Raw genomic sequence first — 20,478 nt, 5'->3', positions numbered from 1 at the left:
CAACCCGGGAGTCCCCCCGAAGGGATCCTGTTCCTATGCTCACTGTCTCACACATTCCCCGGCCTACCAAAGCTGAACTTGGGCCCCAGGCTGCCCTAAATGCTCCACTGACATCGAACCTATTGCTCTGTGTGATGCCTGCCAGTTCCTCGTCTATGTGGCCCCTTGCTGGGAGCTCCTTGCTTGTAGGGTCTGGGATTTGTTCATCTTTGCCTCTCCAAGGCCTGAACAGGGCCTGCACATGGTAGACATTCTATAAATGTTTGCATTGCCATGGCCCTTAGAGGGCCCAGAACAGAGGGTTTCCGGAGTGCAGAGAAATCATGATGCCCCAGGGCCTGTGATAAGAAAGCTAAAGTGTGCAGACCACCCCCACGTGAAAACCAACCACAGGTTTCCATGGCTATGATTTCCAGCTGCAAAGACAATGCTTACACCACTATTCCAAACACCTGTTACCTGTTTCTAATGGTAGAAATTCTACAGTTAGAGATTCACTTCTTTGGCTGTGTTTGGCTCCTATTTCAAAGGAAATCCCCTGATACTAAACCTGAGCAATCACTGATACCATGTTTGGATGGAGGGACAAGTGAAGCCATGGATAGGCAGGCCAGGAAACCCTGTGGCTCAGTCATCAGGTCTTCTGTTCCTCTGAGGGTTTATTTGCATTTTCTTGTGTTTGGATCCCTGGAGTTGTTTGTTGCAAGCGTTCAGAATGACTTAATCCAGGGTTGTCCCATCTCTGAGACTGTTATTTAATGCTCATCTAATTTCTGGCCCGTTTCTTTCTATTCCCAACACAACAGCCCCTGAACCCATAGGGGATGGGGAGACAGGCACCCCAAGGGGGAAGAACAGGAGACTAGAGAAAGGGGTGCACATTGAGAGGCGCTCCTCTGTGGCTCCTGCCAGATCCTTGAGTGTTCAGCCAGGCCAGGGTGGGGAATGGGCAGGTGGCCTTGGCGCACCCCAGAATGGGAGCATGGGCTCTTACCTGGACAGGGCCAGGCCATGCTCATCCAGCTGTGGGTGCAGGTTGGCCAGGAGGATGCCAGCCTCCATGGTCACCTGCTTCTCCTTGTCCACCTGTAAGAGACCAGTGCAGGCCGGGAGGAGCCAGGTGGTTGCCCAGCCCTCACTCCTGCTGTCAGGCTTCTTGGGAGCATAAGTGGGTCTGTCCCAGCCTGGGGTCAGCTCGAGCCACATCCTCTGCGGGAGTCTGAGAATGCTGGAGCTTTAGGAATATTCTGGGTAATGCCTTCTGTTCGAAGGTGAAGATGAGGCACAGGGTGGAGGAGAGATTGGCCCAAGTTCACTGGCCTGAGCTGGGTCTAGCATTCCTCCACCCCTGTGCTCCCACCACCACTCAGACTGGGAAGCCAGAATTGCTTTATGTAGTTGCACAGTCTCCAACCAAAGAGGGCGTACTCCTGGAGGGTCTTGATTTTGCTAGATAGACTTCAAATTCTCTACTTATTCTCACCCTGGGAGGTGCGAGGACCTAGGCAAAGACTAAAAGCTGGAAGGAAGAGGGAGGAGACGTAACGTCTGTTTGGTGCCTGCCATGTGGACTAGGATACTATGTCATGAGATCCCCATGGTAGCCCTGGGCTGTGGAAATGGTCTCTTCACTTTACAGGGAGGGGACTGAGGTCTGGGACTTGAAGTCACTTGCCCAAGGTCGCACAAACATCAGTGGCGGAACTGAGATAAGAAGGCACATCTGTCTTACTGCAAAGCACCAGCGCATTCCACGGACCCGGGTCACAGAGCTTAGTGAAATGGATTGCTGGAGCCCAATCCTCACTAATGAGCAATCAGAGTTCATTACCACCATGGCTGATGTCTCGGCGGGGACGTTTTCTCCAAGTTAGAGACCATCAGCCTGAGCAAATAAGGAAATAGCAGACAGAATCCCAGAGCCTTGCTGGCAGGCATAGGAGAAAGGGAGATTATCTGGCAAAAATTGCAGCTGAGGGGAGCTGGCCCCAGCAGGTGAGAATGGGAGCCCTAACATGCAGCACACCTGTCCGGCACGCTGACTCGCTGGCAGGCACCTGGGGGCACTCACCAGGTACTGGTTCAATTGCATGGACAGTAACTGAGCACAGAGCTGGCATCAGTCCTGAGTCTGTGCCCAGTCCTGCTGCTGATTGGCTCTGTGACCCCAGGCAAATCGCTCACCCTCTCTGATCCTTAGTTCCTCATCTGTAAAGCCAGCTAAATGCCACTTTGTGCCTTTCTGCATTTGTCATCGTGAGTCTGTCTTTTGGGGCCCTGCTCACTGCTCTTGCTCCTGAGAAGTGGGGAGGGGTCTCTGGCAGGAGAGGCAGGTGAGCAGCATTGAGACAGGCTCCACTTAGGCAGGATGAAGGCCATAAACAAACAGCTGCTCAGGCCTGCCCACCACCCCCCGCCCCGGGCTCCCTCTCTGAGAGAAGGTGGGAGGGCAGGGTTTAGCTCTCTGAACTCTGACCCCAATCCTAGGGATTCTAGAGCCAAAGGACACCCCCAGCCTCTAACTAGGTGCTTAACACCACAGATCAGGGGAGGCTGTGATGTTGGGGCTGCTGGGGGGGTCTTGATATGGGGCTGCCAAGGCACCCTGGGCTGGAGGAGGGCGCAGGCCTGTGCAGCTGAAACCTGGGTCCCTGCGTGTGTTCGTTCCCTTGCCAGACCCGGGGAGGGGGGTGACCAAGGCCAGCACCCCCCACTGTTAGGGAGACAGGACAGGATATTGGTGGCTGTAGCACAGAGGGTAGGGTCCTCATCCAACATGACTGGTCTCCTCATAAGAAGAGCTTAGGACATACACACGGAGGAAGACCATGAGAAAAAGACTCAGGGAGCAGGTGGCTGTCTAAAACCAAGGAGAGACGCCTCAGAAGGAACCAGCCCTGCCGACGCCTTGATCCCAGCCTTCCAGCCTCCAGAACTGTGAGAACACAAATGTCTCTGTTTGTTACCTGATCTGGGGGACTTTGCTATGGCAGCCGTAGCAGATTGTGTCTGCATGCCGGAGAGCCTGGGGTCAGGGCCTCAGGAGAGAAAAGGGCAAGGCCAGGCCTCTTCCCTTTGTGTATGCGCACTTGGGGCTGTCCCTGAGGGAGGGGCAGGGCTTGCGGGGCCCCAGAACTGCCAGCTCCATGGCCCAGGGGTAGACTGCAGACTCCATAGTCCAGGGGTAGACCGCAGCTCCACGGCCCAGGGGCAGACCGCAGACTCCCTGCTGGAAAAGGCAGGACTTGGGGTGCAGAGGCCTTGGGGCTGAGACTGGAGAGAGCAGTTGTTAGGTTGGCAGCTGTCCCTTCTTCACACTCACTGTCCCAAAGTTCTGCAAGGGGCCCAGGGGCTGTGGCCAACACAAGAACTGACTGGCATCAAGTACTGGGGACAGAGAGGCACCTGGCAAGGGGGGAGGGCATGCTAGAGGTGTAGCTTGGTATCACCCCAAACCAAGAACTTGCTTCTGCAGACCCTAAAGGAAAGAAGCTGCAGCAAAATTAACCTGAGTAGAGGGTTTATTTGGGTCAAGCTTGCAGATTGCAACCTGGGAGCATAGATTCAAGTTGCCCTGAATAGACGCTCTGATTAGCAGCAGTTACACATGGACTTTTAAAGGCAAAAAAGGGGACAGGGAGTGGACTGATACAAAATTGTTTGTCAGCATTTCTCATTGCTTTACAGAAATAACACTGATGAGTTCGCTAACAGCTAGACATTGTTGAGCTATAGGGTATGGGTCCGAGTGTCCAGGGTGGCACTGTTATTTTAATTTATAGGTACCTGTGGCAGAAGCAGCTTCAAGAGATGGAAACAGATCTCAAAGCCAGGAGGAGGGCATGATTGCTGTATCGTTTTAATGTCTCTTTGGGCCTGGTCATTAAAAGGATTGTGTTCCTCACATAAAAGTTCTCTTCTTTTCTAACTCCCCACTTCCTTCTCAAACCCTGTCCTCACAATTTCAGGGCAAGTACATCCTCCTCTCCACCCACAAATTCTGCTTTCAGCTGTAGTCCAGTCCAAGCGCTCCTCTTTTTGTGACTACATTTTGAGCCTAGTGCTTGGGGGTGTGGGTGGGCCTGGTTTATTCCACAGCCCTGGGACCCTCGTGGACTTCCTGCCCTCCTCCCCTGAAACTTCCAGAGCCTGGATCCATGCAGGAGGTTTCCTTTCTTCCCCTGGCATTACCGCCCTTGGATGGAACGCTTCTACCCCCACCCTAAGCCAAGCACATCAATTTTATAAACTGCCTTTATTGAAAAAAATAAAATTACATGAGAATATGAAACTCAGCAAAAATAGCGTGAATCAGTTCATTGGATCTGTGTTGCCACCGTCCCATGATTGTGGTCGAGGGGTTATTTATTTCTCGTCTGAAGGACTCAGCCTGTTCTGGGCTTGCTGAGTCTTAACTTTTACAAACATTTCTTGGCAAGGAAAATGAATGTTACTGCCTTAGTGGTCAACGAAGGGCTTGTTTTTAGATCTTTTCCCCTGCCAGACTTGTTAATCATTGAGAATGCCTCCTTAATACACCATTTGTACCTGGGAACCTAACACATTTCTGTGAATACCCGTGTCCTTACTGTGGACATCATGAAGGGTGTTTAACCATTTCTGGTCTGCAGGTCTCCCTTCCTTGCCTCATTCCACCAGCATGTTCTCTTTAAAATACAACGTAGGGCATAACATTCCTTCAGCACATGAGACAAAGTAGACAAGCTGCCTAAAGTACTTCAGACTTCTTTTTCCATCTGAGTCCAAGATAATTGATAAAGATGATAAATACATATTTATCCTTTAATATATTCAAATGAAAATGAATACCACTGCTTGGGGCTTTCTCAGGAATTCTCTTTCTTTGAGTTGCATAAATAAAAAGTTATTTCTGTTGGGCTGGGCGCGGTGGCTCACGCCTATAATCCCAGCACTTTGGGAGGCCGAGGCGGGTACATCACCTGAGGTCAGGAGTTCCAGACCAGCCTGGCTAACATGGTGAAATCCTGCCTCTACTAAAAATACAAAAATTAGCTGGGCATGGTGGTGGACACCTGTAATCCCAGCTACTCGGGAGGCTGAGGCAGGAGAATTGCTTGGGAGGTGAAGGTTGCAGTGAGCCGAGATCATGCCGCTGCACTCCAGCCTGGGCAACCGAGTTGAGACTCCATCTCAAAAAAAAAAAAAAAAAAAAAAAAAAAAAAAAATTGTTTATGTCTTTGAAACTCTGACGTAAGCCCAAGTCACACTGGAAGGGCCTTAGAGCATGGGCTATTGGACCTTCTCCTGCCAATGAGTAGATAAACACAATGTGGTCTATACATACAATGTGATATTATTTGGCCTTAAAAAGAAATAAAATTCCCACACATGCACATGTGACAACATGAATGAACCTTGAGGACATCAGGCTATTTATTTCTAGAGATGGAATTTCCCTCTTGTCACCCAGGCTGGAGTGCAATGGCATGATCTTGGTTCACTGCAACTTCCGCCTTTGGGTTCAAGTGATTCTCCTGCCTCAGCCCCCTGAGTAGCAGGGATTACAGGCGCCTGCCACCACACCTAGCTAATTTTTGTATTTTTAGTAGAGATGGGGTTTTGCCATATTAGCTGGGCTGGTCTCAAACCCCTGACCTCAGGTGATCTGCCTGCCTCCGCCTCCCAAAGTGCTGGGATCACAGGTGTGAGCCACCATGGCTGACCAAATTTTAATTATTTTAACTTGAAACGAATGCATTTGTCCATTCATCCATTTATGCATTTACTCTCCAATTTATTCAGCAAACGTCTAATGAGCATTTTCAATATGCCAGGCCAGTGCTGAGTTGGGTTCGAGGACCAATTACTTAAGACAGGCAGCCTCCGATCTCAGGGCCCTCACAGTCTAATAGGGAGACAGACAGTTACACATTTGGGTGCAGGAGTTGATACTCTACAGTTTCTCAGGCAAGAAAGTATTTTATCATTTGTGGCCAGATGGATTCCTTTGAAAAGTGAGGCATAGTATTTGTCACCCAATTCCTGTTGGAAAAAACCCTTTAAGCCTCTGACCTAGATGTTTTAACCATTGTTTGCTTTTAATTTGTGTTGATGGTAATGTGGCTGTGAATGATACGGAAACTGGCGAACAGTCATGTCGAGGCCTAAAACTATGGATTCCCTACACTCCAAGAGAGACAGAAATAGCTTTTTGTCCTGCCTAGTCTAATAGACTCACTTTTTAGAAGACGGGTCTCCTGGAAACCTTAGATGTTGCTAATTGAGAGCCACTAAGTGGTCCTTCCTTGACAGACTATATGAGTGATCTCAGCCTCCTGGGAGCAGCACAACCCACTGACGGAGGGTGTGAGAGAGAATATGAAGACTGTTGGACCTCTTTTTAAAGCGCCGATTTCTTTTAGCAGAGGTGAATATACTTGTAATCTATTCCCTTTGTAATCATGACATAAAAATAACATGTTTTTTACTATTCAGCCACAAAAAAAGAATGAAATCTTGTCTCTCGCAGCAACATGGATGGAAATGGAGAGCATTCTGTTAAGTGAAATAAGCCAGGAACAGAAAGTGAAACACCACATGTTCTCACTCATATGCAGAAGCTAAAAAGAAGTTTATTTCCTAGAAGTAAAAAGTGGAACCGAGGATAGGAGGCTGGGAAGGGCTGGGGGAAGAGGTGGGGGATAGGGAGGGATTTGTTAAGGAATGTCAAATTCCAGCTCAGTGGGAGGGTAAGTCCTAGCGTTGTATAGCACTGAGCAATGACCACAGTCAACAATGATACATCGTTTCAAATAGCCAGACAGAGGTTATTAAATGTCCTCAACACAAACATGATAAATGTTTGAGATGACAGGTGTAATTACCCTGATCTGATTGCTACACATTATGTGTATCAAAACATCACTATGTACTCCATGAATATGTACAACTAGTATGTTAATTAAAAAATTAAATTCAATCCCAAAATATAGCATTTTATAATTAAATCATTTTGAACACCCTCCTTGCCATTTGTACTTAAAATGGCATCTGAAAATCTTCCCTGCTTGTTCCAGGGAATGCCCTGATACCACCACTGCAGCAGGTAACTTGTGGCCCAAAGGTCCTCAAAGCAGACCAGGAAACATAGCCCTGGACATTCCAGTATCTTCTTGAAACACCTAAAGACCTCCTTTTCTAGTCCACTGTCCTTTATGGCCCTTGATATGGTTTGGATTTGTGTCCCCACCCAAATTGTAATCCACGATGTTGGAAGAGGGGCCTGGTGGGCGGTGACTGGATCATGGGGGCGGATTTCCCCCTTGCTGTTCTCATGATGGTGAGTTCCCACGAGATCTGGCTGTTTATAAAAGTGTGTAGCACCTTCCCCTTCTCTCTCTTCCTCCTGTTCTAGACACGTAGGATGTGCCTGCTTCCCCTTCACTGTCTGCCATGATGTGTTTCCTGGAGCCTCCCCAGCCATGCTTTCTGTAAAGCCTGCAGAACGGTGAGCCAATTAAATCTCCTTTCTTTATAAAATAGCCAGTCTCTGGTAGTTCGTTATAGCAATGGGAGAACAGACTGATACAGCCCTCAACCTTGTATAACTAGTTATATTTTTGTGACAATGCTATGGACTGGAGTTATTCAACTCTTATTTGCTAAAGGAGCAGAATTTCTGAGGCCTTTTTGATGGCTGATAGAGATGACTGGATAGAACATTAAAAGCAAGACTTTTGGGATGACAGGTTTGCTGTTTGTGCTCCTTCTAGTAAAGGACACTCTTAGGTTTTGATTATTTCCTTTCCCCCAATGGCTCCCTTACAAATGAGCTTGAATACACCCAGTTAGGAAAATCATGTGATCTGGTGTAAGCCTTTCCCCCAGGCCCCATGCTTGCCTTTAAGTGAACCATTTCATTCTCAGATGCAAAAGACTGAGATGGTGGTGGCGTGGCTCGAAATGGAAAGCCCTTATAGGTCTTGTCCTAAGACAAGCTGGAAATCTTATAGCTGATACTTCTATAGCACTTCCTCCATGCCAAGCACTGTTCTAGAACTCTGTGTATATTAATATACTCGATACAACCACCCATGAATTAGGTCCTATTAACATCCCCTTTTTTATAGATGAGGGAACTGGGGCACAGACCTCCTTTTTCAAGGTCACACGGTGAGTATGCAGCAGACCAGAGGCCTAACCTAGGTGGTCTGCCTCCAGATTTAGAAAGGATAACGTTTTTTTCATAGAAAAAGCTCAGCCTTAGGAGCCAGAGAGCCTGCTTCTGAATCCAGGCTCTGCCCCCACGTAGCCAAGTAGTCCTGGGCAAGTTATGTGAACCTCAGTTCCCCTTTCTGTCAAATGGGAAGGACTCTCTGGAAGGATTGGAGGTGGTGCATGGAAGACTCCAGGTGCACTAGGGCAGTGAAGAAATGCCAGCAGTCTCCATTTCAAACCTCCCCTGGCTTTCTCCCCATACAGACACCCAGGCCCTTGTGGCCTGGCCAACTCATGCCCATCAGCATGCTGAACTCAGCTTGGAGGGGCCACTTCTTCAGCAAGCTTCCCCTCGCAAGTGCAGCGAGGCCATTGTGCGTGCATCTGTGAGCCCGATAACCATGCAAGGCGGGCAGGGAGAAAGGGCTCGGGACCCAGCTTATGGGCTTGGAGGAGGTGGCAGGGGGAACATTCTAGGCAAAGAATGAGTAAGTCGGGCAGAGGGTTAAGGAGGATCAGCACCTGCGAGTGTGCTGCTGGAGGGCAGTTAGGAATTGGAGGGTGATGGGGCCAGGCTTGGGGTGGGCAGGGGCAGTGGGGGAGGCCCTGCAAGGTTCAGGATCCAACCATGTGGTGGCAAGACCCGTGAAGAGGCTGCTGCTCCAGTACTCTGGGGCCAGAAGCAGGGCAGGGGAGAGACCACTCACTGCAGGAGACACATCAGTGAGACAGGCACCTAACTGGATGTGACAGGAGGGAGGAGAGGGCAGAGGGGAAGATAGGGAGGAGGGGGCAGAGGAGAAGATGGGCTGGACCTGCCTGAGCCTCATGGCAGCTGCTGCTATTTAACTTTAAATTGTTTAAAATTCAATGGAATTTAAAATTCACTTCCTCAGCCTCACTAGCACATTTCAAATGCTCAAGGTGCACATTTGTGCCTGAGCAAAATCTGCTAGGGAAGCTGGGAGAAAGGCAGGTGGCTACCTGTGGCCAGTGGCTGCTTTAGGGGACAGAGCACAAGAGACCACTGCCATCCCCGTAGAATTGTCTGCTGGCCAGCAAGGCCTAGATCACGCAGCACCTCGGAGCCCAGAACAGGGCTCAAAAGCAGAGAGAAAGGGTTCATCCCAACGCCATGCATTCTCCCTGAACAGTCACTCCACCTCTCCAAGAACAGCGACCAGCAGCATAGTCATCTTAGCTTTATTGAGTAATGCATCCCAATCTCTACTAAGATTTTTCTCAGTGAACGGCTGATTTTTCTGCAAAACTATGGATTGGTCAGTTAAAGAGAAATCACCACCTCGCTACCCCATTCTGTCCCCCCACAGGACACTAAGGGTTCTTAGAGATAAAGGGACAATGCATTCATGCCTGGAGAACTAATCACACCTGATTTCTCTGGGATCTAAAATAACGTCAAATTTGATTCACTTTATGTAACGAAAATCTTTTTTTTTGCAAACCCCTTCAAAGCAATGCTGCCATCCATGACAGATGTGTGTAAGGCCACCTCTGTATACTAAGAATGGTGCCCCAGCAGGCGGAAGGACGGCACACCTGCTGAGCGTGGGCGCACGCTGCGTGCTACATCTTTGAGACCACTGGTGGGTTCCGGGCATCAGACTCCAGCCACTTAATGAGGATCTGATTCACCTCGGTGGGCCTGGAGGAAAGGGAGAAGAAAAAAAAAAGCCATTCACACTTGTCTGTGCCTAACCACCCAACTCGAAGGCAGAGGTGAGTGACATGAGTGGCTAAGCCAGGCCAAAGCCGCCACAATGAAACCAGGAAAGCTTTTATGGAAGGTGAACAGGCGGCCCTGCTCTCCCTGACCCCAGGAGCCCCCAACCTCCTTACTTGTCCATCTGTGTCCAGTGCCCACAGTCCTCAATGTGTCCCCTTTTCAGGTGGGGAATCTGAAAGGAAACCCCATGCAGGAAGGTAAATGGAAGAATGCAGATGGGTGTGTCTCAGGTTAGAGCAACGGGCAATGGACGCCTTCTCTCTGCTCCCCACAGGCCACCCTGCCCGAACCCTGCATGACTTAGGAAGGGAATAATGAGTGAACGAAACCCCACATCCGTGCAGGGGAATGGAAGGCACAGTCACGGTTGCTGCTTGCAAGCGGGGGACAGTGATGTTACGGAAGCGCTTCAACCGCGGTCCCATCCACATGACAAGGTGTATCCTCCGCTGCCATCTTCCCTCTGAGCGCCCGTGCCCTCTCCCGGGGAGCACCGATGACCCCTGTGCAGGGCCATTCCCTCACCCAGTCCTCCATGTGCTTGGACATCTGAGGAACGAGCACGAAGTCCTTCTCCGCCGTGACCATCAGGGACGGAATCAGGATCTGGGGAGAGAACAGGAAACAGAAATGGCTGGCACTCCACAAGGGAAGCCCTTCCTCCTCCCCTGAAAGACCTCTGCCCACCGCCCTGCTATGGTCCTGACATTGTATCTGCCAAACTTTGCACAACAGACTCATGGTTATTACTGGAGATCTTTAAAATGACAGCTTCAGCAGTGCAGAGGCCAACATGGGTCTTGTGTGTGCAGACGTGTGTGAGTGAGAATATATGCTGAGCTGCGTGTAACTGGGAGAACTGAATCGACCGCACCAAGACGGAAGACACTCTTGAATGAAGATCAAGATTCCTCTTCTCTGAATTAAACAGACGCTTAACAGGGGTGGCCAAGGTTCCGGACAGAATGGGGGCAGTCACAACAGTTGTCAATGTGACATGAACAGCAGCAAAATGACTTCCCTTTTAACTGCGGGCAAATGAGTTCGATGCAGGGAGGCATGCACAGGAAGGCCAGGAAACCTCTGTGTTTTTTTATTTGTTCTCGTTCCACCATTACCCTAATTTCCAAGCACCTTTGACCCATCCCTGGTTGAGGAACTTGCACTATTTTCATTTACACACGGAATGATGGGCATTTCTCCGCACCCCTCCCTCCTCCCATAACCAGGAGCCAGGAGAAGGTAAAAAATGATTTTGTGGCTAAAATGAATCCTGAGGCTTCTATGAGGTTTGTAAACTCTAGAATGTTCCAAGCTAAAATGTGAACTGGGTAGGGGGTGGCAGCGGGCGGGATGGGAGGAGGTGGGGGAGGAGAGAGGAAGATCCGACCGGAAACTGCGGAAGAGAGGCTGGGCGCAGTGGCTGAGGCCTGTCATCTCAGCAGTTTGGAAGGCCGAGGTGGGTGGAATGCCTGAGCTCAGGAGTTTGAGACCACCCTGCCCAACATGGTGAAACCCTGTCTCTACTAAAACACAAAAAATTAGCCGGTTGTGGTGGCACACTCCTGTAATTCTAGCTGCTTGGGAGGCTGAGGCAGGAGAATCGCTTGAACCCAGGGGCAGAGGTTGCAGTGAGCCGAGATCACGCCACTGCACTCTAGCCTGGGCAACTGAGCAAGACTGTCTCCAGAAAAAAAGAAAGTGCAGAAGAGGAGGGTTTCTGACCTTAGCATCATTGGGATTCACCTTCCCAGTGCCTTTGTCAATATTTTCCTCCACGCTTTGAGAGATTTTGTCTGTCCAACTGCAGTTTGGTCATTTTCGTCAGTCATATGATAATGACAAGGAACACTAATGGAGCTACTAGGTTGCCAGTACTGCTTGTGACAGGTCATGTGCCTTCACCCATTTCATCCTTACACAGCTCTATGAGGGAGGCACTGTTCTTGCCACTTCCATATTGCAGAAGAAGCAACAGTGGATCAGAGGGGTTAAGTACCTTTCCCAGGGTCACACAGGGATTAGACTCAGCCCATGTGCTTCCTAGCCTGCTCTTAACCACGATGTTATACACTCTAGTGCCTCAAGACCTAACTTCGGGAGGTCAAGACCTGATCTGTTTACACACCACGGTATCCCGGGGTCTCGCAGGAAGCCTGGCACGTAGCAGTGTGTTCACTTACAGAGTGAACCAACAAGGTAACCAGGGCTACTGATGAAGGCCTGGCTGCCTGCGCAATCACAATGGGGAATAATTTGATTTCCCTTTGATTTTTAAACATTTCGAATGTAAACTGGGGACCTCTATTACTTCTATTACTCCTTCTGCAGAACCAGAGATTGGAAACCCATCTTCTGCTTGACAAATGAGGAAACTGAGACTCAGAGATTCACTTGTGCAAGGTGACTCAACCAGAGGCTGAAGTCATATCTCTGAGAGCGCCTAACGCTCCTCCGGGGCTGGGAGCTCCAGTATCCACGTCACTTCTGGGAGGTGCCCTGGGCCATCTGCAGCCCTGGCTTGGGGTACCACCAGGCGACCTGGGGATTCCGGATGGATGCTGCAGTTACCTGGACACACCCCACCTCCATCCCCAACGTCACCCTCTACCATCCCAACGGAAATACCAGCAAGAAAGATCTTAATGGGAATCCCCTGAAGGGAGTCAATTCCCAAACCCCAAAGGGAAAGGAGGTAGCCAGCAGGTCTGTCCATGACCAGCTCTGGCCCAGGTCATATCAGCTCAGGCCAATGGGAAGCCCCATGGGTGGGTTCCAGGGTGCAGAGGAGACCACACTGAACCTGGCACTCACCTTCCGCCCCAAGCTTTTGCAGGCCCACTTCCAGTTCCTTTCCATGTTTCTGTACCAGTTTAGAGGACCTCTGGGGAGAGATCAGAAAGTAAAAAGAGGGAGGCGGTAAGTAGACGGCTTTGCTACAGACACCAACAGAAACCTGCTCTGCACAGCCAGTCATCCTGGGAAGAGCAAAGCCTCCTGCAGGGGCAAGAGAATAGAGCCCAGGACCCACGCCGTGCTGTTGGGCGCATTGCCAGGCTCTAGCAGCAAGGCGTTGTGCAAGGACACAGGACTCCACTGAGTGAACTGGCAGCCTCTGGGTGGTCTTCTGGGACACACAGAAGCCGGCCCTACAGGACTGTCCAGAGAATGTCATTGTGTCCCCTTGGAGGCTGGAGAGGTTGCTGATGCTGGGAACTTGGTTGAGCAGCCTCACCATCCAGAGGCCACTCGCCAGCCCCAGGGAGTCCACTTGAGAGGGACATTGGGAGGTGGAGTAAAGATGCCCTCCTAATGTGACATTGGGAACTAGGGCAAATGCACCAAAATGTATGCACTTTTTGAGTTTATGTGGATTTTTATGTCTTTCTGAAGAAAGAGCCCAGAGTTGCCATCTGATTCTCCGAGGAGCCGTGACTGAAAAGTAGTTAGAAACCTCTGCCCTATGGGGGCTCCGCAAGCATAAGGAAGAACAAGCTGAGTGTCCCAAACTAGAGCAGGCTGAGCACCATAAAGTAGTGAGCCTCCTGACACTGGAGGCGTTCAAGCAGAGGCCGGCCTGGCACCCAGAGGCCGGCCTGGCACCCATGAGGGCTGTGGTGGAGAACTGGGCCTCACCCTCCACCCTGAGGGCGGAAGATCACTATCTGTCGATCATCTCTCATCTGTGTCTGGGCCCCGCGCTCTCTTTACCTGAAACCAGACTTCTTGAACTGCTGCACATAGAACTGGATTTCCTCCTCAGTGACCATCCTGCTGAGGCTGGGCTCTTCTGGGCTCCCTGCAAAAAGTCCTCCTGCAAAAAAAAGCCACTTATTGAGTTTCCCGTCCCCGAGCCAGGGGTCTGCGTTTTAAGGCCTCTAACGGAGGCTGGGTACCTCACTGCCTCTCACAGACCATCTGAACCTGCGCAAGGCCTTGTGAGCGCCTCCATCTTTTGTTCCCTTATCCTTTGCCAGAGTGAGTCCAACTCCTCGAAAGCTCCAAGCTGTGATCTCACGGTCACACTGCAGGCTGACGTTCCCTCCCACCTAGCCACGACTTCACCGGCTATTATCACAGCTCCTGGACCAACCACAGTCACCGGCTTTTTCAGGCACACAGCAGCTGTATCCTAGACCCTGCCAGCCCCCAGCTCCTGCTCTCCCCCTGTCTGAACCTTTCCCAGCCAGCTTAACTGTGGCCCTTTGGAGACACTACCAGAGATTCTTGGAATTTTCCTAAGGGCTTGCTCTGTTCTTCCTCTTAGGCAGGAAGAGAACCCAGGCCAGGAGGCTGGATCCTGTCGCCTCCCGTGTGCTACACAGACCCTCTGTGGTATCCCACTGTGGACCCCTATCTTGTCTTCAAGGTGTTGCACAGCTTCCCCCAGAGGATGGCCTGTGATGACCCCTGGCAGCCCAGGGACCACTGCAGTTTCACAGGGCACAGCCTCAGTGCTGGTGCCTGAACAGGGCCAGTCGGCATTTTCAGATTCACGAAGACCCAGAGGCAGAGCAGCTGGCCATTCCAGGCTTTTGCGAGACACATCAAAGGGGTATGTGACCAGGATGTCACCCTGTGATGAAACCACCCTAAGCCTCCCCATTAGGCGGGTGCCCCAGGCTCACTGTACCTCAGGGCCCCTCTACGAGCATCCCAGTTGCTCTGCCTCCCATGAGACCATGGGCTCACCGAGGGTGGCCACGCTGCTTCGTGTGTCTGGGCGTCTGAGCATGCAGCCCTGGCCTCATACCCAGCGTGTGCTCACAGCATTTGAGGAATGAATGAATGGGTGAATGAATGAGTGACAGACAGGTGTGAAGGAATAAGAGAATGTGGAGAGGGAAGGGAGATGTTCTTTGAGCAGTGACAAGAGCATGGCCTACAGGGCCAGAGGAGTTTAACCCCGGCTCAGCCACTTTGGATAAGTTACTTAACCCTCTGAGAACTGTTTTCCTCTTCAGAAATTAAAAATAGTAGCATTTTTCGGAAAGCTTCGAGGATCATAAATAAGTTATCTAAAAGGGGTTAGTCCAGAGTTTTATACAGATGGTCAGCATGTGCCCAGACAAGTGACAGTGGTCATCATTATTCATAAAAATACAAGTGAATGATGTCAAGGCCACAGTGCTGCAGCGAAAAGAAGGTCTTGTGGGAAGAGTGCTGGATCTAGGGGCCATGGGGATGAGCTCCAATCAAATCTCAACTCTGACCCTTCACTCATACCCAACCCAGGAGGGAGAAAAGGATGGGCTCCATGTGGGGGAATTGGAAACGTGGCGCCTGGATGGAGAGGAGCCAGTGGACTGCAATGGAGGAGACCTGGGCAGGGGACCCACCCCGCTCCACCTGCATACACCGGGTGAGCCCCGTAGAGGTAAGATCTCAATCTTGGGGTCCTTATCAGCAGAGGGTGGATTTTGCCCTGGACAAGCTCTAAGACTCCTCTAAGCTCTTACTGTTTAAGATCTTGAAGCCACAGCTCCCTAAAGGGTAGGAACTCCAGGCTGTGTGCTCAGGCCTGGGGTTAGAGTCAGCCCTATGCAGGCCAAGGGGACCCTGGTTGGGCAACTTTAAGTTCAGAGCTGGAGGGCTCAGGGCTTCTGCCCATAGCAGTTAGAGGCAGAAACATCCATTTAACAATTAGCTGGTTCCGGATGTGGCTCTCCCAAGCATGTCTCTTACCCATTTCACAGACTTTATGCATGGATAAAACACTCTGTAGGAAGAAAAGAGAAGAGTTACAAATGACATCATGGGTGATACAAAGGAAATATGCTCATCTGAAAACCCTGTTACGACAAATGACCTCTGAGTACCATGCAGACTGTAACAAACACATGGAACTCTCAAGAAAGCCAGGGACCCCCTCACAGGAGTCAAGTAAAGAGGGAGCTCACAACCAAAGCTCTGGGCTGAGACTGCCCCAGGGTCCTTGCAGACCTTGGTAATGTGAAGACCTAGGTTTATCAACCAATAGGAACAAGAAAAGAGACCTTAGGCCTATGATGAGAAGTTGGAGATGTGATATTCCATGCCCCTCCATGGTAAATCCAGTAAATCTGGGGTCTCTGACATGCTATACCTTCAATGAAAAAATTGATCAGAAAAAAAATCCCCTCATGATGATAAAGATGTTAAAGGAATTCATCTGTTTCAGCTTGGTACTAAGAGGAAACCAAAAGACAACCCCTTGGGAATTCACAGCTCTAGGCCTGCCTTCCCAACTGCTTGGATTTGAGTTTGCATTCTCTGCATGATCTGGAAACCCTCAAGGTATGAAGTAAACAAGAACAACAACAACAATAACAACAAAGTGAGCCTGGGCTGGTAATGCCCCCAGGATGCCTGGCAGAAGAAACCCTTAACCACTCAAGGAGTCATTTCCTCAAGCCCAATTGAAGCAGACAGGTACAGATTAAGTACTGCTGAAGATGAGTTTATAAACCAAATTTACAAAACCCACACACACACACAAAGGCCCCACAGCAAAAGGCAGCAAATGCAGCAAACAGTAAAATATGACTCTCCAAGAACATCAAATAATAGAGCTTGCAAGAGGGAGAGAGACAGAGAGAAATAAAAAAGAATTAGAAATGAATATACTTTAAAGAATTGAAGACATAAAAGGAACTGAAAAATATGAATATAAGACTCTATCAAAAGAGATCAGAATGATTTGAAAAAGAACCAAATAAAACTTTCACAAATTTAAAAAAACTATTTATTGAAATCAATACTTCAAAGATGGGTTAAACTGCAGATCAGACACTGCAGTGTCCAGGATAATTAATTGGCTTAGACAATTAACATACAGGGGGTTAGACCTGAGGCTGACTCACAAGCAAAGACAGAATTTTCTAAAAGAAAACACCCTAAAATTCTATACTCAGATAAATGATTCTTTAAGATTAAAATTAAGATGTCTTCAGGCACCACAATCTGAATTTACTACCAACAGACTCTTATTGAGAGAACTACTAAAGGGTATGCTTCAGGAAGAAAGAAGCTGAACTCAATGCAAATGAGTGAGATGCAAGAAGTGATCAGTAAAGAAAGTGGAAAATATGGGACAGTTTGAGCAGGAATTGACTGTATATAAAACAACAATAGTGATGATGACTCCTAACACGTAAGACAGGAGGGTGCAGGTTACAGAGTTAAAGGTTTTTAAACTCCTCTGCTTCAAGAAGAGAGTTGGGGACATCAATTAATTTTGGACTTGGGTAAACCAATTATGCATGTTAAAATGGTAATGGTAATAGCATAATTTCTAAGCTATCATTATTATAATCATTCTCTGACCTTGTGTGTCAGTGGGGATATACATTTTCCCGTTAAGGATGGACCAGGAGAGTGGGGACCTCAATTACCCTGACTACAGAAACGAAAGAAAAGGAGGCCAGATTGCTACTCCTGGTCCCTGCCACACACTAGGTACCCTACTTCCTTCACAACTGCCCCCTCCTGTTCTTCTGCCCCCGTCCCCATCTCTCACCTCATCGTTTGCTCTGAAGAGGCTTTTGAAAGTCCGACTCAGGTTCTGTTCCAGTTCAGCCTCAGCCACTCCCTAAAACAATCAAGAAAGCAAAATGAAGGACCCCCTAGAAATTGTGGAAACTGTTCCCCTCCTTCATCTGACTGAAAGCAAGAAGCCCCTACCTGTGCCCCATCTACCCCAAGTCTCATCAGAATAGCATCCATTTGAATTTTCATCTTAAAACATTTTTTTAAAGGTTAACATAAAATACAAGATGCTAACTGTAGTTCCCCATGGGAGGCAGGTTTACAGATGCCGCTTTCTTTGTGTTTTTCAATATTCTTAAAATGAGAAGGTACCACTTATAATAATCTCTTGAAAGGAATTGGGAGGGGGCTGGTAGAGGAACGGGTTGGAGGCTGACTGGTGGTAAGAAGAGAGGGGCTCCAAGGATTCTGAGAAACCAAGCGGAAAAGCCAAAACCTATAAGCCAAATGCTCTTCCATCCAGGCATCTAAATTTCACTATATTGAGGCCAGGAGTTTAAGACCAACCTGGGAAACCCCATCTTTAAAAAGAAATTTAAAGAATTTTTTTTTGCTCCAGAAACTTCAAAACCAACTCCTTTGATTTGGGTCTTAATTGTTACAGACCATTAGATTGCCAATGGATTATATTCCACAAACAGGACAGCGAGGTTTCCACTGTTAAAGAGCCGGGACATGTAGCCTTTCTGGTGACAAATGACCAGGTCCTCCCAGTTCTTGGGAGCGGTATGGCATTGAATTACCCAGTCGACACACAGTTCTCTGGCTGTTTCCAGGTCTCTGGTTTGTGTATGGGGGGAATTCTCTGACCTGAACTTGCTTCATCAGTTCCACAGACACTGAGCTCCTTCTCTGGCAAACTGGACCAAGAGATGCCAATGTACAAAATACGCCTCAGAACCTTCTTGGTGGACCAGAGGATGGGGGAGGGGCTTGGATGAAGACTAAAGTGAAGTGTCCAGGTCACTGCATGTCATGTGCTGAGGACTGGAGAGGAGATTCCTACTGGAGACTCAGGGTGTGGAGTCTTCCTCTCCTGCTTCCCCTCTCCTTCCTACCCCAACCCCCTCCAGGAACACTTCAGCAAAGCAGACACCAAGAACAGGGGCATGGCTGGAAGGTGATGAGAGATCCATCCATGGATCCTACTCTCCTAGTAGCGGTAGGCTGGTTCATGGCTTTTTGGAGCATAAGAGGACAATTTTAATTCAATCTGTCTTTTCCGGAAGTTGAAAGACCGTGAACCTGAAAGCTATTCCAGATGCAGTTTAGGAGAAAACAGCTGTCCTGGAGGCAGAGATCCACTAGGGGCAACCATTCAGAAATAATAAAAATCTTGGCCGGGCGCAGTGCTTCACGCTGTAATCCCAGTGCTTTGGGAGGCTGAGGCAGGCAGATCACCTGAGGTCAGGAGTTCGAGACTGGCCTGGCCAATATGGTAAAACCCCGTCTCTACCAAAAATACAAAATTGGCCGGGCATGGTGGTACATGCCTGTAATCCCAGCTACTCAGAGGCTGAGGCAGGAGAATCACTTGAACCTGGGAGGCAGAGGTCACAGTAAGCCAAGCTCTCACCATTGCACTCCAGCCTGGGCAAAAAGAGTGAAAATCCATCTCAAAAAACTAAACTAAACTAAACTAAACTAAACTAAACTAAACTAAACTAAACTAAACTAAACTAAACTATTTCTGCAACACAGCTGCTGCTGAGGGACTAGTGCTACAGGAGGGAACTGAGTTAAGTGTGGTAATGCCAACTGACTCTCCTCTCCTTCCTTCTAACCACCCACCTGCATGCACCCAAACACCAGTTGAACTGGTCTGCAGGTGTTTTCTGAGCGGGCTTCCTCCTTGCTGGCCTCCCTGGTTTAACACATTGTGACCTTCACCAACAGCATGGACTTCTATCAGTCTGGCCTTCGACACCAGACCCAAACGCTGCCTTCTCCATGAGGTTCCACCTTTCCCACCATCAAGGAGTAACTCTGCTTTTCTTGGATCCTGCAGAGCCTTGAGTGTGCTCTCCTGGGATCCCCTTAGGGGCAGGAACTCATCCTGTTCTCAGCAGCATCTGTGGCTACCCTTGAGATAGAGTCAGAGGAGAGGAAGATCCTAAAGCCACATCCACGAAGCGTTCGTTCCAGCGACCTGCAGTCCTCAGTGCTTGCACATGTCGAGAGGTTACTTTTTTTAATTTTATTTTTTTTAGATGGAGTCTTGCTCTGTTGCCCAGGCTGGAGTGCAGTGGTGCAATCTCAGCTCACTGCCAAGAGATTCTCTTGCCTCAGCCTCTCAAGTAGCTGGGATTACAGGCGCCCGCTACCACGCCCAGTTAATTTTTTTGTATTTTTAGTAGAGACAGGGTTTCACCATGCTGGTCAGGTTAGTCTCGAACTTCTGACCTCAAGTGATCCGCCTGCCTCAGCCTCCCAAAGTGCTGGGATTACAGGCGTGAGCCACCATGCCTGGTGAGACGTTACTCTTTTTTGTTCTGCTCATCACTCCTCACAAGAGCTCTGGATCTGTGCAGTGGCAGCACAGAAGAAACAGAGACGTTGATCATCTGGTGGTGCTGGATCTAGGGTTGGAGATTTTCTGATGAAAGTCATGTCTGCCTGTTAATGACAGTTCCCTCCGTTTTGTAAGATTCAATTATAATGGTGTCAATGGTGGCCTTCTGCAACATGATGATGAATGCCACAGCGGGAAATAGCCATGGGAAGAAGCACATTAAAGTGATGGATGGAAGCCCAGGTCAGCTCTGTGTGTGTGGCTGTTGGTCATCATTACTATTTACTGAGAGCAGTCCTCATCACAGAAACAGCTGCTGTTCATGAGCTCAGGGGTGCATTTCAGTGTTTGAGGGAACCCATGGAAGCCTGGATAGGGCTTTGCCTCAAATGACCCTTAAAAGGGCAAACGATGTCAAAAAGTCAGTAAAGAAAATAAAAAAGAGGCCGGGTGGGTTGGCACAAGCCTGTAATCCCAGCACTTTGGGAGGTCC

At 49.2% G+C, this 20,478-nt stretch overlaps 1 protein-coding gene across 1 annotated transcript in view; it reads right to left on the bottom strand.

Annotated features, from left to right (window-relative positions):
- Positions 1-9,385: 9,385 nt before the first annotated feature.
- EPHX2 (epoxide hydrolase 2) overlaps positions 9,386-20,478 on the bottom strand; it is a 58,057-nt gene continuing 46,964 nt past the window's right edge. Inside the window, exons 13-19 of the mRNA XM_010378122.2 lie at positions 17,445-17,516; positions 15,632-15,665; positions 13,658-13,760; positions 12,761-12,830; positions 10,472-10,552; positions 10,060-10,118; positions 9,386-9,865 (exon numbers count right to left, since the gene is read on the bottom strand). Of these exons, the coding sequence (XP_010376424.1) occupies positions 9,787-9,865; positions 10,060-10,118; positions 10,472-10,552; positions 12,761-12,830; positions 13,658-13,760; positions 15,632-15,665; positions 17,445-17,516 (498 nt within the window). The 3' untranslated portion in view covers positions 9,386-9,786. The remainder of the gene's footprint in view (positions 9,866-10,059; positions 10,119-10,471; positions 10,553-12,760; positions 12,831-13,657; positions 13,761-15,631; positions 15,666-17,444; positions 17,517-20,478) is intronic.

This window comes from Rhinopithecus roxellana, chromosome 9 (assembly GCF_007565055.1).
Source record: "Rhinopithecus roxellana isolate Shanxi Qingling chromosome 9, ASM756505v1, whole genome shotgun sequence".
In the NCBI taxonomy this organism is placed as follows: Eukaryota; Metazoa; Chordata; class Mammalia; order Primates; family Cercopithecidae; genus Rhinopithecus; species Rhinopithecus roxellana.
Note: the sequence above shows the minus strand (reverse complement) of the source record. Positions and strands in the feature narration are given on the sequence as shown.